Source organism: Pseudonaja textilis, chromosome Z (genome assembly GCF_049901715.1).
Source record: "Pseudonaja textilis isolate UNSWEBS1 chromosome Z, rPseTex1.2, whole genome shotgun sequence".
Taxonomy (NCBI): Eukaryota; Metazoa; Chordata; class Lepidosauria; order Squamata; family Elapidae; genus Pseudonaja; species Pseudonaja textilis.
This window is the reverse complement of record NC_142008.1, coordinates 49,924,003-49,943,108: the sequence shown is the minus strand read 5'-3', so window position 1 is coordinate 49,943,108 and position 19,106 is coordinate 49,924,003. Positions and strand designations below refer to the sequence as shown.

The 19,106-nt window shown below is 39.2% G+C and overlaps 1 protein-coding gene across 2 annotated transcripts in view; it reads right to left on the bottom strand.

Moving 5' to 3' along the window:
- Positions 1 to 14,800: 14,800 nt before the first annotated feature.
- The window catches only part of STT3B (STT3 oligosaccharyltransferase complex catalytic subunit B), a 96,796-nt gene continuing 92,490 nt past the window's right edge, over positions 14,801 to 19,106 (bottom strand). For both annotated transcript variants that reach the window (XM_087915368.1, XM_087915369.1), the window contains 2 exons: positions 17,649 to 17,861; positions 14,801 to 16,253 (listed from right to left, as the gene is read on the bottom strand). In XM_087915368.1, coding sequence (XP_087771494.1) covers positions 16,173 to 16,253; positions 17,649 to 17,861 — 294 coding nt within the window. In that variant the 3' untranslated portion in view covers positions 14,801 to 16,172. The remainder of the gene's footprint in view (positions 16,254 to 17,648; positions 17,862 to 19,106) is intronic.

The window sequence follows — 19,106 nt, the reverse complement described above, 5'->3', positions numbered from 1 at the left end:
ATATAACTATTTAAAAACTAATGAAAAACAGTTTGTTTTTACAGTAATGTGCAACTCACACCAACTCTCACTGCTATATTCTGGTTAGTTAGACTGTGCGCACTGGGCCCATAACCAATGTTAGGGATTGGGGACAAACCCCCAAGCAGAGTGTGCAGCAGCAGTCAAGCCAGGCAGCCAAATGAGAGAGGCTGGGCCCAAGAGTATACACACACTGGAGACAAAAACTGTTTGTTGTTTTAAATAGTTGTTTAATCCATTCAGAGTATAAGCATTGTCAATCAGTCCATATGTCATTCACAAATATATCCATCCAGTAACTTAGTCCATTAACTAGTCAGTACTATGTCCTTATCTGCTTGTTGAGATATCTTCTCCTTCCGATACCTTTCTCTTGAAGACAACGCTGAGTATTCACAGGATATCAGCTCACCAAGGAAATAGTCCTTTTGTTCAGCAGAAACGGTATCCAGCACAGTAGCCAGCAAACAGTAACAAGCAGATGTCTCAAACAGGAGTAAGCGGCAGGCAGGCAGAGAGGCAGAGAGACCAGACCAGGGAAACCAGAGCAGCAGGCCAGAGAGGTTACGTTTCTCTCACTGCCTTTTATTGCTGCTTGCAACCGCACCCTTAATTACCTTATTACATTGCAGTTTGGTGCTTAAAGCTACAAACACTTAAACCTTGGTTTATATATTTATTCACCCAAAACTAGTTGGTGTATCAATATACCCAACACCCTATGAGAATGATTTGAGATCCCCATGGCAGCCCAATGTATGAAAATTCATATCCATGCCCTAAAGCAAAAGAAGTGACCAGTGATGGAGTACAAGACTTTCACTGCCTAGCCAGCCACCTGCCACTGCATTCGCCCAGGAGTGCCGCCCAACTTGAGAGAGTGGTACTATGTAGCCACAAAGGTAGAGATTGATCTGATGAAATTCCACTAACATACCAGGCAGGAGAGTTGGTCAAACCAGGCAGCAGAGAGGCAAATGGCTCCTATGGGAGTAAGAATGGGCATGCTGCCAGCCAGAGAAGGCAAATCCTACCAAAGCCTGGGTAGCTGCTTTCATTGCATAAAGGAGGGACATGATGCTGCTGAATACTTCATAACATGGCCAATGACCGCTTCCCCCCTTGTGAGCCAACAGGAAAAAAAAGGCTCTGCCAAAGCCAAAAGAGAAAATGTATGTGGAGCAACAGGTGGTATAGTTATCTCCTCTGTCCAGTGAAGAGGAGGGAACCCTGGCCCTGTCAAGACAGAACCAGTCTTTTGTAAGAGTGATAGTGAAGGAAAATAGTAAAGCAACACCATCTCTGGATAACTGTTAGGGTGGAGATTTCAGTGTCCTTCTCAGAAACAAAGGGGGTCCTTACAGCCATACTGGCCTCTGGGTGTATAAGATGCCTGTCAGCCCCAAGTGGTAGAGAAACTTGGAATAAGGCTAAGGAAGCTAAGGAAGCCCATAGCATTTTCCCACCTAGACAACTCAATAACAGGTGGAATGCCAGCAACTTGCCTAATTGAGCCTGTGAAAGTAAAAGCTGGACCTACACAGAAATGATATAATTAATTGTGGCCATGGGGATTTCAGAGGCCATTATCCTCAGCCTGGAATGGTGGAAAAAATAGAACCCATCTGTCATTTGGGATAGAAACAAGTGGCAGATGCAAAGGAAATATCCAAATAGCAAGAGTTAGGGAAAGTGCTAAGAAGCTGCCATGCACCTGCAGCTAAGAAATTGAACACAGAACCTGCCAATAAACTAGAGGGAAGTGGTAGCTTAGAACCACTGATTCCCAAGGAATATCACAATCTGGCTAAGCTGTTGGTGAGGATTCCAACACACTTCCACCCCACCCCACAGACTATGTGATTAAGATTGTGCCTGGGGCTAAATTGCCAAAGCCAAAACTATATTTGAAGACAGCTAGGAAGTTGGAGAAGCTCCACCCATTCATAGACAAAAATGTAATGGGGCTTCATTGAACTGGCTAAGTTGAGGTTGGCAGCCTTGTGTTTTTTCAAAGAAAAGAAAGATAGGTCCCTTAGGCTGTGCATTGATTATAGCCATGATGGCGAACCTATAGCACGCGTGCCAGAGGGGGCATGCAGAGCCCTCTCAGTGGGCATGCACACTGCCAGCTGATTTTTTTTGTTTCAGGCGTGCTGGCCAGCTGGTTTTTGTGGGCACCAGAGCACTGGAAAATGGCCTGAAAAACACCCCCCCAAACAGGATTTTTGCATGATTTTGGGAGCCTTTTTCAAGCCATTTTCAGGCTATTTTGGAGGCATTTTTGGTGCAAAAAAAACAGCATGTAAATGGCTCAAAAATGGCCTGAAAATGGCCCAGAAAACATCCTGAAAATGCCCCCAAAACAGGCTGTTTTCCAGGCTGTTTTTTGGCACATTTCCAGGCAGTTTTTCACACCAAAAGCAGACTGAAAATGGCCCCAAAACAGCCCAGAAAATGCCCCCAAACAGGCTGCTTCTAGGCCATTTCTCACGCCAAAAATGGCTCCAAAAATGGCCTGAAAAATGGCCTGAAAATGGCCAAAAAACAGGCATGCATGCATCAGCCAGCTGGTCTTCAGTTTTCCAGCCCTCTGGCATGTGCTCATGCATGCAAATGCATGCACACAGGTTTGGGCACTTCGTGCCAAAAAGGTTTACCATCCCTGGACAATAGTTTATTTATTTACTTAGTTATTTGGTTTGTCAATCACTTACAAGATAATAGGCATAAGGATAAACATAGGTATGAATACAAGAAATGAGTACATATAAGAAAAATAAAAGAAACAATAGGACAGAGACGATAGGCACTATGGTGTGCTTATGCATGCCCCCTACAGACCTCTTAGGAAAGGGGTGAGATCAATAGTAGACAGTCTAAGGTTAAACTTTTGGGGGAAGAAACCACAGAGTCAGGTAGAGTATTCCAGACATTGACCACTCTGTTGCTGAACTCATATTTCCTGCAATCAAGTTTGGTGCAGTTAACCTTGAGTTTGTATCTATTGTTTGCTCTTGTATTGTTATGGTTGAAGCTGAAGTATTAGTTGACTGGTAGGACATTGCAATGTATGATTTTATATACTATACTTACATTGGACCAAAGACGGCGTAGTTCTAGGTTTTCTGGGTCTAGAATTTCGAGTCTGGTGGCATAACGTATTCTGCAACGAGTTCTTGTGAAATATTTCTGGACTTTCTCAACTGTGTTAATATCAGATATGTAATGTGGGTTCCAGACTGATGAGCTGTATTCGAGTATTGGTCTGGCAAATGTTTTGGATGCCCTAGTTAGTAGTGTGATATTACCAGAGAAAAAGGTATGTAGGATTAGGTTAACAACTCTTAATGCCTTTTGGGCTATGTAGTTACAGTGGGCTCTAGCACTTAGGTCATTAGAGATGAGTGTTCCAAGGTCCTTTACAGAGTTTGGATCATCAACAAGGTCTTGACTATTCAGCTTGTATTTTATTTTCTGATATATATTTTTTGCCAATATGTAAGACAGAGCATTTATTTGTTGAGATTTGAGTTGTCATTTGTTTGACCATTCTGATACATAGTCAAGGTCTTTTTGAAGGGAAGCAGTATTGTCTGTGGTGTTGAATAGCTTTACATCAGCAGCAAAGAGAACGCAGTTGCTCTTAATATGATCGCAGAGGTCATTTAGGCAGAATATGAAGAGAGTTTGTCCTAGAACACTGCCTTGGGGCACTGTTGACAATTTTGACCATTTGTTGTCTGTTTGACAGGAATGCTTCTATCCAGTTATGCAGTTGTCCAGAGATACCATAAGATTTTAGTTTTAGTAGTAGTTTGTCATGTACCACTGAATTAAAGGCTTTACAGAAGTCTATGTAGATTGCATTTATTGCTTTGCCCTGATCGAGTTGTTGTAGTTCATATGTTTTTGCAGTGTAAGAGTTGCAGATTACAGGATAGTTTTTTTTCTGAAACCAAATTATTTGTTAGAGAGTAAGTTGTTTATGTCTAAGTGGAGGATAATGGATTGGTTAATAATTGATTCCATGACTTTACAGGTGACGCAGCATAAAGAGATTGGTCTGCAATTTTCAACTAGACTGGAGTCTCCCTTTTTGAAGATGGGGATGACCATGGCTTGGAACCATAGTTTGGCAAAGAGCTGGTTCTAAAAGATTTTCCAAAGATTATGCTTAGAAGTTCAGCTGGGGCAGTGGATAGCTTTTTAAAGAAGTAGGCACATATTCCATCCAGTCCAGTAGATAGAGATGGTTTTAGATTACATAGTACTTTTTCAACATTGTCTTTTGTAAAATCGATGTATATTAGATCATTGTAGATGTCTGTGGTTCGACTAGGAAATACTGGGCATGATCCATTGCTGTTTACAATACTGAGCCAAAGAATGTGTTAAAGAGGGTTGGCTTTAATGGTGTCATCATTGCAGTCTTTACCATTAGGTCCTTTTAGGGGTGGGATGGATCTCGAGTCTTTTAGTATGTTGTTTACAAAGTTGTAGAAAGCGAGGATGGAATTGGTGCATAGAAGGTTTTCCTCTTGTTTAATGTGATAATTGGTGCATTCAGTCTTTATCTGGTGGCATAAATTTTTGTATCGGCTTTTGAAGTTGGCAACGTGACCAGATTTGTTTTTCCACCAGTGATCTTTTTCTGGATTGAAGTTTCCTTATTGTTATGGGTAATCTGTTTTTTTTGGGTTTTGGGAGTTGTTATTGGTACATATAGTTTGATGACTCTTTAGACTTCAAGTAAAAATATGTTGTAATGGTCTTCAACAGTATTGAATCCAGTGAATAGAAATTGCCAATCAAGGGATGAGAGATCATTGTCTATAAGATCATAGTTGCCTTTTTTGAAGTTATAATTGGGGATCACGTTGTGATGATTTTTGTGCAGACATATGTTGAGACAAAAGTCAATCATGTTGTGGTCGCTGTTGGAAAAGGGTTCTTTAATTTGTATTCTGTAAATTGAGTTCAAACTATTGCAGAAGATGTGATCGAGGCAGTTGTTAAGTCTAATATTGTTGGTTACTAGTTGTTCCAGTCCTAGATTTGTTACAGCATTGTAGAAGATTGCATGTATGGGTTCAGTATTACATTCATTTAGGGTCCAGTTAATATGAGGTAGATTGAAGTCAGCAAAAAAGATAAAAATGTGTGGGCAGGATGATGCCCATGTTAGTAGTGAATTTAGCTTGTTTACATGTTCTGTCATAATCAGGGGCTCTGTAACATAGTAAGAACTGAAATATGATATTTAAGGACAGTTCACAGATGATGGTCTCGGGAAGAGCAAGCTCTTGGGTAACTTGGTGTTTTTTAGATGTAAGGACTTTTTATAGAAGATAGCAACATCACCTCCACTACGGATTTCATGATCTGATCGGTAAACATGATAGTCTCTTACTGTGGTAATGGAGTTAGGGAGAGATGCGTTGAGCTATGTTTCACAGACAAATATGATGTCAAATTTAGCCATATTTAGTAAGAGGAGGAATTCAGGTATTTTATTCACAAGGCTTCTTGCATTGAGTAGCTTGTAGTTAAGGCCAGCTGTAGTAATCGAGGTAGTTAGGGGCGTGCGTGCCTAGTCTTGGTGTATTCCCTCTACTTGGGCCCTTGCTAAGCTCTTGGTACAGCACATTTACATATTACATGGCATTCCAAAACACGGACAGGGGGGTGCAATTCACCTCAAAATCTTGGTGCAAATTCCTGAGGTTGCTAAACTTCTCACAGAGTCTTAGTTCTTCCCATAATCTTCAGATGAATGGAAATTGGATATATAAATGCAGTCTTGGAACAGTATCTTTGGTGCTATGTGAATTACCAGCAAAACAATTGGACTGAGCGCTTGCTCTTTGTTGAGGTAGCCTAAATAACTCTGTGCACAGTAGCATCAGATTTACCTCTTTTCAAGTGGCCACTGCTGCAGAATTTGTCCCTATGCCAGAGCTTCCTCAAGAGTGTCCATCAACTTGGTTGAGTACTCTGAAAGCTATCTGATCCATAGTGTGAAAAGCATTAGAAGTAGCAAGAGAAGTGTAAAAGAGGCAGACTGATGAGAGTACCTTAGATGGAGTTTAGAATAGGTGATGAGGTATGCCTGCCCATGAAGTTCTTACAGTTGGGCCAACCTTGCAAGAAATAGGGCCCAGGTAAATAGGGCCCTTCACTATCTGGATGATAAATTTGAGGCCAGCCATTAAGCTGCCTACCAAAGAGAAGCACTTCGAGGTCAAGATCCTTGTTTCTCAATACCACAAGGGGAAGTTGCAATAGTTAGTCTTATGGAAGGGGTTTCCCATGGCAGAGGCAGAGTGGATGACAGTGAGGAATGCACCTGCCACTAGGCAGGTTACACACCCAGGTAGCCAGACCTATCCCTATAAGGCAGGGATGTCAAACTTAATTTAATTGAGCTGCATCGGGGTTGTATTTAATCTTGGGGGCATGGGGCATGGCTAGGGGTTGTGGCCAGCTCAATGTCACTTGAGGCTGTTCTCAACTGCAACTGCCTCCTGCAGTCCTCTGCCAGCGAAAATGGAACATCTGGGCTCCCCAGGCCTCCATTTTTTCTGGTAGAGGCATCTAAGCACCCTGTGGACTGGATCCGGCTCCCAGGCCTTAAGTTTGACATCCCTGCTGTAGAGTATTTGTGTGAAAAGAACATAGAGTAGAAATAATGTGTTTCTTTGTCAGATTAATCTTCTTTCTGGAGGATCAGCATGTCATGATTGACACAGCCCTGCTTGCAATCAGACAACAGTAATGGGAGGTGGGAGGGAAGGCATTGGAATGTAAGGTGTGGGAGGGAACTCTGGGATGTAAGTGTGCCACTTGGAAGCGTGAGGCAAACCCAAATCCCAATGTCATTACCTGGGAATGTTTGAGGCAGACAGGCTGTTTCCAAAATAAAGCAATTGCAACTGATTTGTGGATAATGGACAATAGGTGGTCCAGGGAGGAAAGGTTTTCTTATGCTGTTTGTGCACGAAAATGTCAGAGCAGACTTTTCTACTTCTATACCTATATGGCTTTTCAGTAAAGTTATATTGTGAGAAAAATATCCCAGGAGTTTCTTTTGCTGTTTAATGCAGCGGGGTGGTGGAAAGCACCACAGAGATGACTTTCTGGAAGACCAAGTAGAGATGACAATTATTAACAAAATCATGCTTTAAACCCTGGAAACAGCAATCATGAGAAAGCAGTTCAGACTGACACTATCTATTCACCAGAGGAGGAAAGAAATAAAAACTCAGTCATGGTTTTACAATTCTATTGTGTATACTACACTCAAACTTGTGGAACCTGGCACCCTTCAAACAGCTGACATCTTGGGTTTGCTTTTTGTCAGTCACCCAGTTGGTTTCATGTCTGAGGCAAAACTAGAGCTCCTGCATGGTTGCTCACCAGATGCCTTAACCAATAAACTGGCTCTCTTTATATTGTATATATAAATTATGTAACAATTATCCAACGTTTAGGAAAGATGACATTAATAGAAATGGTATTACAGTATGAATTTGTTTTGTTTTCCAAAAGTATGCATATCTTTTAATAACAGAAAATGTTGGATCTTGATTCTGATACTAAATAGCAAGAAGCTAACATTAGATCAGTGGTTCCCAAACTTTTTCAGTCCACCGTCCCCTTGGTGCTACAAACTCATCCTCAGTGACCTCCACCCAGGGGTGGGATTTCTTAACAACTGGTTCTGTGGGTGTGGCCTAATTTGTGGGTGTGGCTTGGTGGTCATGTGACTGGATGGGCGTGGCCATGTGACCAGCAAACCAAATACAAGCTGTCCTTGCTTAATGGCCAGTTGCTTAGCAAGTGTTCTAATTTATGACTGATCACTCCAGAGCTACTTGACCTGTTTTTAGAGTTTTGACAGCCATGCACACACACACACACACACAAAACCTTCTAACCCTGCTGGCACAGGACTAGGTATCTTATTCACTTTTTCCTCCCTCCCTTTCTTTTTTCTTTCTTTCTGTCCCTTCCTTCCACCCCCCTTTCTTTGTCTATCCTTTTCTTTTCTCTTCTTTTTCTGTCTCTTCCTTCTCTCTCCCTCCTTCCATATACCCCATTCACTTTCTCCTCCTTCCCTCCTTCTTTCTCTTTCTTTCTGTCCCTTCTTTCCATCCCTTTTCTTCCTTTCTCTTCCTTTCTCCCTTTTTCTTCCTTTCCCCTTTCTTTCTTTACTTTCTTGTTTTTGCCTCTTTTTCTTTCTCTTTCCCCCCTCCCTTCCTCCTAAGCTAGGAAACCCACCTGACACACACACACACACACACACACACACTCCCTCTCCCTCCCTCTTCCAACAAAGTAGTCACCCGGCAGCGTCGCTCATGATGAGTCTCCCAGAGTCCCAGGGACTGGGCGCGATTATCCGTTCACGCCCGGTCCTGCGTTGCCCGGAAAAACCAGCAGGCAAGGCTTCCGGGTCCAACAAAGGGGCTGCAGACGGGACTTCACCCCTCCTCTTTTGGGGAAAGGGCTGGGAACTTCAAGCGAGGCTGCAGCCTCAGGAACTGAGGGATAAGTGAGCTGCAGGAAAGGTGAACCAGCCCACCCGTCGCTATTCGGCTCCCTGCCAGCCTGCAACTTGTCAGCTGCTGGGACTCGTGGGTCGTGGCTGCTGAGTGGGAGTTCGGGAGGCAACCAGGAAGCACGAGGCTTACTCCGCCTGCATTGCCCCTCTGCCAGCTGCCCCTCAGAGCGTTTTAGCCGAGTGCGGGCCATCACTATGCAAGCTCCATGAGTGGAAGATCCGCTCTCGTGAGGCTTGACTCGCATCATTCTCAGAGCGGTGGCCCGCATTCAGTCAAAGTACTCAGGTTGGCAGGCGGCAGAGGGAAGGGGTGGCAGGGAAGGGGCGATGCGGGAGGCATAGCATCGTGCTCCCTGGTCGTCCCGTCCCCTCAGGCGGGACCCAAGTAGTAACAGATCAGCCCTGGCTCGCCTTCCTCTCGGCCAGCTAGGCAAGTGGGGTGGATGGGGAAGCTGAATTGCGCCCTACAAGAAGACCACCTCCAGCACTCCTTTGCCCCCATTGCCTCTTAGCGCCGTCCTCCCACTTTTTATAGATCAGCATGACGTTTGTTTTGATTGTTTCCATTACAAGTAGGTAGAAGTGATTGTGAAACTGGTGAAAAACTGAAACAGCATATCAGGAGAGTTGGCTAAGTCTAAACTGAGGAGGTGATGAATACATCAAAGCTTTTTTCTTGCTACTTTAATTAAAAATTATGGGAGAATGTCTATGTTTTTTTGTCCCAAAGGTGCTTTTTCAAGAGGCAAGTGGACTTTCTGGTTTTTCTTTGAAGATGTTTCACTTCTTATCCAAGAAGCTTCTTCAACTCTGAGCTGAACAAGCTTCTTGGATGAGAAGTGAAATGCCTAAAAGAAAAACCAGAACGTCCAGTTGCCTCTTGAAAAAGCACCTTTGGGATAACCATAACCTGAATGACAGAGATTCTGTTTTTTATAACTTCTGCAAATTTAGTATTTCATTTTCTCAAATTATCTTTGAGATGCTCAGATTAGGTTGCTTCTAACAGATTAAGGTAGTCATTGATTTATAATTATTCAAAATTATTCCAGCACTGAAAAAAGTGTCCCTTGCATTTATAATAATTTCAGTATCCCTACAGGGATGTGATAAAAATTCAGGTGCTTGGCAACCAGCATGTATTTATGATGACTGCAGCATCCCTTGGTCAAGTATTGCAATTTGCAACCTTCCCAGCAAACTTCTGACAACTAAAATCAATGGGGAAAACCCAGATTCACTTAATTATTATGGCAAAAAAGGTTGTAAAATCAGGACAACTCAATGACTGTAGTAGTAATGACTAACTCTAATAATATGAACATATATCCTCATCCATTTTAGCTTTTCTGAATCTTTGCCAATGATTATCAAAATGATATATTAAGAGAATTAATAATAAACGGTAACATTATTTTTTTCCCATTTACTGTATTTTATAAATGAAGTCATCCAATATACAGTATGCCAGTATGAAAAAATAGCTGCCGTACTACTTAGGCAGTTAAAAGAACAGCTAAGGTCAGTTATGTGAATAATTCATCACAATTTAAGCTACCAATCAGATTTAGGTTACCGTCCTACCCTATATGTATTTCAAACTTAGGTTCCTTCCATCATAGTGAAATTCTAACTACACAGCTTTAAAATATATCATTCCCCACTTGAAGGATATTTTGAAAACCTCCATAAAAAGGTAACTGGTACCTATCAATGATTATAAAATCATTTCTAAAACTCTGCCACTGATTCAAAGTTAGAAATATGAGATAATGGAGAATCTTTCTAAAGCTGACTCTCCTGTTTAAAAAAATCACTTCAAAATCATATGAATTCCAGAACCAAACACAGGGATTTGCAAGACTCTCCCTTACTTAAGTAATGATCTCACCATCAGAACATCATTAGGTAAAAATGGAACTTACAAGAAGAATAAAATGGGAGCTATTGATTTCTAAAAGCAACATTGATGCTTGTCTCATGTTTTATCAAAAAGGGAAAAGCAGACATTAAAACACTGAATACGAGTGGGACTTATTGTCAAGCAATAAAGTAGCTCAAGATAGTCTAGGAATGCTTTGATGTCTCAGAATCTGAATTACTTGCCAAAGAATGAATTCTTCTTTATATCAGAGAATTTTAATCCATCCATCAACTAAAACCAGAGCACAAGCAGATTGTGTAGGAGGACAATGATTTCTAATATACAATCAAGTTTATAAGAAAAAGGTTGGAGAGTGAAATCAGAATTTTGGAGTAGGTATTATTATCTCATCCCAGAAATATTGTGGCATGTCCTGAAACAAGTTCATGCTAGAAAACACTTTGCTTTGCTGAAGCTGTTTATTATGGACAAATGGGCCAGAAATCCTATACACTACATGAGACTGGTTATCTACTGTAGGAAGCATTTATTTAGTTGCAGTTACTACAGCTAACACTGATGCAACCACTTAATTACAATAATCTAAGAGTCAATACTTTTTCACATTGCCATACCACATGCCACATGATTTGGTTCAACAAATCAATGAGACAAGCAAAAGACTTTATCTGCCTAGAGAAATTTTGATAGTTATTATCGCTGTTTATATTCCATTTGATGCTAATGTTGGCATAGTGCTAAGCTACATGATGTCATTTCGAGGCAGTAGCAAACTCAACCTGAGGGTGCTTTTGTTGTGGCTGGAGACTGTCCTCCCTGTATGTGCAGTATGTGCAATGTCCCACCAGAGGGAAGAATGTTTTTAGACCATATGTATTCAAACTTAAAACAGGCATATACAGCAATTCCCCTCCCCCACCTGAGCGTGTCCAACCATCTCTCTCTGCTGCTGGGCCCAAAGTATATCCCCTCCCTTAGGAAAAGAATACAGCCAGTCATGAAAACTGTCAAAATCTGTCCGGAGGGAGCACTCAGACAGTTACAGGATTGTTTTAAAACCACTGAGTGGAGTATATTTGAACATCTAGAACTGCACGAATATATTGACACTGTACTCTCATATATTAAAACATGCACAGATAATTTAACAGTGGATAAGCGCATCAGAGCAGGGGTGGAATTCTACCAGTTTGGACCTCTTTGGGCAACCTCTTGCTCCAAAGATCAGCTGGCAGCGAACTGGTTTGCTGCAACAAGCATATGCCCCCCCCCCCCTGCTCTTTCCTGTGCTTTATTCCTTTTTGTGAGAGCATGGCTGGTTTGCATGGCAGAGCAGTTTGCCACGCCTCAGCTGTTTTAGTCACAAGGACTGCAGAAAAAGGTAACTATAAAATGTTTTTGAAATGTGGAGTGTGCATGCAAAGTGCGCAATCACCGAAGCAGTTGTTATACTGGTGGAATCTGACCCCTGCATCAGAGTCTACAGGAATTGTAAACCCTGGATGTCAGCAGAGGTACAGATAGTTCTGAGAGCCCTGAATTCCCCTTTCAAGGCAGGTAACAGATAAATATGAGGCCACGAGAAATCTGAGAGGCATTAAGGCAGCTAAACAGAGATATAAACAAAAGGTGAACCATCTAGCAGACAACCTGAGGCAGATGTGGCAGGCACTGCATCACCCAACCAACTACATGGGCAACACAATGAAGACAGTTAACACTGATGCCTCGTTGGTGGAGTTGAACATCTTCACCCACTATGAGGTCAAAAGACCTGACCCTGTGTTGCCAGCCCACCAACTTCCAGCCACTCAGCCTGCATGAACACAGAGAGCTGTATTGAAGGCTGTGAATCTAATAAAGCTGCAGGTCCAAATGGGGTGCTAGGCAAAGTGGTAAAAACCTGCGCAGACCAATTATCAGAGGTCCTAACAAGGATTTTTAATATCTCCCTCCAAATGGTCACTGTTCCATCATGTCTGAAAGCAGCTACCATACTAGTCCCGAAGAAAACAGCCATAAATAGCCTGAATGACTACAGACCTGTTGCATGATGTCTGTAGTGAAATGCTTTGAGAGACTGGTTTTTCAACACTTCAGGTCATGCCTTCCATCAAACTTTGATCAAGATCAGTTTGCCTAGAGGAAACAGTTCAAAAGGCGATGCCATTACCACTGCCCTACATAATATTTTGAGACACCTAGAAAAACCTGGGAACTAGCTCTTCATAGACTATAGCTCGTCTTTTATCACCATTTTGCCAGGCATTCTTATTGAAAAGTTGACTGAGTTGAATTTCCCTCTCCTCATTTGTAATTGGATTAGACTTTTTGACAGACTGTCCATAAAAGTGAAGGCTGGATCCTTTACACCCTCCTCCCTGAAGCTCAGCACTGGCTTTCCTCAGGACTGTGTGCTAAGTCCCTAACTGTACTTGCTGTTCACACGACTGCATATCTTCTGATCCATCTAATATGATAATAAAGTTTGAAGATGATATCACCGTGCTGGGTCTTATTACAGAAGGGAGAGTCAGCATACAGGGAATAAGTCCAGAAGTTATCTACATGGTACAAAGAAAACAACTTGCATCTCAACACAAAGACAAAGGAGATGGTGTTGGACTTTCGGAAGCAGAGAAATGACCCTGTCCCACTTTGCATCAAGGGGGGGCTGTGTGGAAAGGATCTCTTCTTTCAAATTCCTGGGAGTGCACTTAGCCAAGATCTCACCTGGAAAAATAACACGTCCCAGGTAGTTAGAAACGGCAGACACTGCCGACAGCAGACACTCCATTTCCTGAGGGTCTTGCGGAAAAATCAGGGCGAACAACCGCTGATGACTTCCTTCTACTGGTCCATGATAGAAAGCACCTTCACATAATCATGATATGGTACACTGGCTAACAGTTGCTGACAGGAAGGCACTACAGAGGGTGATGAGCATAGCACGAAAAATCATGGGCTGCCCCCTAACCCTACTGAATGAAATTGCCAGGTCCCACTGTCTCAGCAGAGTGAGGAAAATCCTAAGGGGAGACTTGCATCCTAGACAGCATTTCTTTATTCTCCTACCACCAGGCAGGAGACATAGAAGCATAGCCAGCCGGACAAATAGGATGAAAAATAGCTTTTATCCATGGGCCGTCAGACTACTAAATGTAACACCACCACAATCAGGCTTAATATGATAGCCTTACAATCCCAGTATGTAATATTATATATATTATAATATAATTAATGTATAGGGAAATGTGTGCTAATTTATTAATTATTTGGGGTTAGGGATTTTTTTTATTTATTGGTTTATTGACATGTATTCTGTGTTCATGGGTGGGCTGCACCAAGGGAGGCTAATTCAATTTCATTGTACACATGTTGTGCATTGACAATAAAGGTTTGAACTTGTATGAAACTCCAACAATATTAAGTGGTGAAGATAGAACTATAAGATCTGGAAGGAAGTGAATACTGGACAGAACTGAGACTGTATGGCCTATTCCAGCACATTTTCATTTATAGTGCTGCTGGCACATCTTGAAATAAAAATAATGTGCCTTTCTCATCAGAAAAAAATAAGCAGAAGCAAGATTTGTGACTAATCAAGAAAAGTTAGAAATAAAATGCAACTGAACAAGAATAGCTGGAAGAATAGTGGTCCCATTATGTTTTACCTATGTTGTTGACTTGCTCATCTTCTGATTAAAATCCTAACAGATAAACATAGCAGAAAAAAAGGAAAAAACAAACATGAAAGGTTGTAGAATGTTTCAACAAAATTAGAATATCAATTTGTTTCACCCACTTTTAAGTATACTCCTGTACTTCTTTTAATAGATGAATGAGTAAAATATTAAAATCAGTAATTTAGTCTGAATATTTCTCAGTGAATTCTGAACTGAGATTAAACATCTAAATAATACTACGAGGGAGCTTGGGCCATATTATACTGAGTTGGTAACTAGAATTCTTCATTAGTTTTTAAATACAATACAAATAAGAGAGAAGTGTATGTCAGTGTATCCTTTACAGGATAAATTTCATTAGTATTAAAAGCAGAGTTTAAATAGTATAAAACATTTTCCAGTTTGTTCCAAATTATTCAATTTGTATCTAATTATAATGTAGCATAAGCACACTAAATTAGCTTATGTTTATGGAAGAAATCATAGCAAGAGAAAATGTATAAGCAAGTCATAATCAAATTGATAATTCTTAACATAGAAAGGACAATACTTTCAGAATTAGTTTTGAATAAATGGTGATTGAGGTCCTTAACAGCATTTTTTGAAGCCACAAGGTAATAAATAAAAAATAGCAGCCAGCCATTTAACAACAAAAACTTGATTTAACTTTATTTATCCCTATAGTCAACAACGGGTTTGCATTGAGTTGTAAAGCAACAAAATAATATAATCTCAGTGACAAAGGCTCAGAAATCCCGATTTTGTGAAAATGTTGCTACTGCATTATTTATTTATAACCTATTTAATCCAAAAGGAAAAAAAATACAAATAAAAATTATACATCTGTAATGTCAGCAGTAACTTTCTCACTAATCAAATGATATTTTGGGGGGAGGTACATACTATTCTGCTTTACACCAACAAAGATGGCATAAGCTGTTTTTTAAAATCAAAATTATATCCTGTGGCCGTCAATGAATCCTATCCCATGTACATGTTTAATAAAATAACAAATAATGTTCAAGTTTGTATAGTTGGAAATTGAACATGTTCAGTCTCCATTTATGATTTAGTGCACTTGATAAAATCTTTTTCAGAAACTATAAAAGATAGCGCATATGCAAAGCAGAAGTTCCATGAACTGAAGCACTAAATAAAAATATGGAGAAACTCAACCCCATGAAAGACAGGTAAGCAGGCAGACTTATAAACCTTCTGCCTGTAAATAAATGTAGGAAACAAGTTTGGATACTTGTCAATTTTTCCCCCAACAGGCCAAAATATTGTATAATATAAACTTCTGATTAAACAAGGTTTTGAGAACACCAAGTGCTATGGTGCTCAATAGCATTCATTACTGTCGTATCAGATATAAGGTTCAAATGTAGCCCTTGTATTTATCTCTTCTATGAAAAATCTATCATCTTGAAGGGCAGCAAGATCACTTCTTCTCAAAATAAATGGCCTCATGTAAGCACCTAATCTGTGCCATGATTAGTGAAATTGCAGCTAGATATATAGTCCTGAACACAACATACAGCAACAATGAGTGTTGTTTCATAAAATAAATATATCAAAGCTGTTCTACTATCTGAAATGTCAAAATACCCACATTATTGCAAGCATCACAATTAGGATAGCCAAATCCCAGATGAGATATTGCTGTTCAACAGAAGATTAAAAAACTGACAAGTATGCATGTGCCAAGGACCGAATTAAAGGGCTCTTTGGTGCAATCGGTTCAAATTCAATTAATATGAAGGATAATATGTACCCATTTTTAAAAATCTGCTGCTAAGACAACAGCCCTGTCTTGCTCCACAATACAAATCTAAAACAGCTGTTCTTAATAAGCTAAAATTTAAGTCAGACATTGCCTGAAAGTTTTGTACAATAATCTGGACCAAAGATGGTTCTGTACCCTCATGTTGCTGTGAAACATGACTTGAGCTAAAGGCAAAGACTGGTTATCTCAAGGACAACTGCTTCAATATTAGCAATCAGTACAGTGTTTTTAAACTGTCTTCCTGTTGGGTCTCTTGCCTTTCTTTAAAATTAGTTTATTCTTAATGTAGCCACGCTTCCTTTTGGCAGTCTAAAAAGAAAAACAGAATAGTGTATTAGTTATTTGTAATGCTCTAGCGGCAATGCTTATGTTTTTGTATTGCTCCAGAATCCTTAATTATTATGTTTTAAGTCAAGGTTAGAAAGATAGGAAGTAGCATATGCAGGTACTTTTGGATGTGATCTTTCCAGTTCTGACATGTAGCATGTTCCCTAAATCTCTCACCACAAATTTGTGTTATTCTATGTGTGTTCTTCTTTAGTCATTGTCGCTGTTTTCAATCAAATCTAAGCTTTTAGGTTCAGAATACACTTATTTGCAGCAAATACTGCCAATTAATTTAAATAACAGCTATTTAGTATATTGTCCTGTAACAAGGAAAAATATTTCTTGATACTGTTTGCTTTCTGCTAATGCCACCATACTTTTAGCATTCAATACAAGAAGTATTATTCCAAAAACTGAAGTCATAAACTTCTAATTTCTTTAAAAGTGTTATCGTGGTTATAATGTAAAAATAATGCTGTAAGGTTTACATTTTAATTTCTATGGACTATAGAAAAAAACAGTTCTACCATGCTGCAGTTATTTCTAAAATACAGTGGGATGCAATGTTCATTTTTACAACTGTAATTAATTATTTCACACATTAACTATTTAAAGTTGATATTATATATCATTCAGCTTTGTTCGGGTATTTTCCCACGTCATTGTAGTTGTGCTTTTAAAGTTGTAGCAACGTTTCAGCAGAATCTCATCTGCCATCATCAGGCTTCTCTACAGATATCTATCTATCTATCTATCTATCTATCTATCTATCTATCTATCTATCTATCTATCTATGCATGCTTTATATATAAATAATAGTTGCTTGAATGTTTACGATAGACTACTTTCATATTAAAAAAATCAGGTAAAACTTTTCTGTTTGAAGAGAATTTGATTTTCATTCCTGAAGACTTGATTGTCCAATAGACTAGATGACCACACGATGGGGGAAAATGTATTCAAATGAGATGATTTTAAAACAGGAAAAAGCAGACACTTGAGCTGTCAACAAGTTCAGGTTTAATTATTTTACAAAATAAGTCATTCTGAAATGTCTTAAGCATCATTTTTCAGAAAGACATTTTCACATTTACTAAGTGAACCAACATAATAACTGGAACACTATTAATATACTTTAGATAATCAATCTTATTACACTTAGCTGGGATTTTATGGGCACAGTCTGCTAATGAGCACAAATAATAAATATAATCCCACATGCTTTATTAATCAAATGTTAACAATTATTATTTTGGCTGTTCTTTTATTGGAAACAAAAGTGTCCATTTATGTGGCTGATAGAAAGACCCAATAGCGTATCTGGTAAAACTAGCATAGTATTAAAAATTTCCTTTGAAAATTTCACTAAGAACCCACCTTTTTTGACAAATACTTCTGTTTTGGTAAAATGTTGGTTAGTCTAGGCTTATGGTCCAACGTTTCTCTGTTATCTAACTTTTTTACTTTATATATTCTAACAAGCCAGTGCTCTGAAGTAAAGGCTTCTTCCAAATGTTTAAACTTAATGTCCTTGTTGCCAATTTCAGCATTGCGGGTTCGATCAAATCCTGGGGGAGTCCGAAAATCCAGCTACAAAATTAACGCAACCCATTAGTTTGCAGGTATATTAAATTCTAGACAAACTACAAAGGTTATATTGAAAATATTGGTAATGGATTTGAAAATGTTATTTTTAATCTGAAACAGATCATGTTAAAGAGGCCTTACTTTTACTCCACACAGTGAAGAAGTCCAGCATTGTACTATATAAATTAAACATGAGATAAGTAACCAATTCAGTACAAAAAAGGAGAAAATATCAAGAATTTCAACAATATCCCTCCCCTCGTAGAAGGATCTTGATTTTCTATTTCAAATTGTGGCTAAATAAACCACATAAACTAATAATTGTAATATATAAATGCAGATCATGCATTGCCACTAAGAATGCTTTTGAAATAAAATTAAATGCTGCTCCTTTAAAAGATTCCAGTGAGTAAAATGCCAATATGACCTTTTAAATAGTTTCTATTTGCTAAACCTTAGTTGACAAGGAAATATAAAGGCACAGTGGAATTTTGAAATGTACAACCATTAAAGAAGACAACTACATTAAATTAATACAACAAATAAAGACAGACTTGGAAAAATTGAGAATTCTACAGTTGTTGTTGGTCGGAAGGATTGCCACAACAAAAATGAATATCCTACTGAAATTGCTATTTTTATTTCAAGCAATTCTGATAAAACTAGAAAAAAACCTTTTTAAGGATTTAAACAAATAGATTTTAAAGTTTGTCTGGCAGGGTAAAAAAGCAAGAATCAAACAGAAAATGTTACAAGACACCAAAAATAAGGGTGTGTGTGTGTGTTTGGATTACAGGATTGGCAGCTGTATTATCAGGCGTCAGCACTCACATGGGTAAAAGAGTGGATAAATTTGAAGAACAAAAGAATATTGACTTTATAATTGGAGTGGCATGCATTTATATGGTATGGGAAAAGTAAAATACAGAGATATTTTCAAAGGCACTATATCAAGAATGCTCTGCTTTCAGTAAGGGGAAGAATCAAACAGAAACATTACATGAAAATATTGGTCTGGCTATCCATGATGGAAGCACTAATACATCCAAGTGCTCTTGAACTGGAAAAAATTGTAAGGTATAAAGATATCCTAAACGAACAAGGGATTTAAAATCAAAACAGGAACTAAAAACCAAGGAATAGATTTGGCCTGGTGGCCACATATTCAAATACAAACAAGACACAAGAAAGATTCAGAAATATATGGATTCTATAAAGAACCTCTAGAATTAGATCAGATATTTCTAG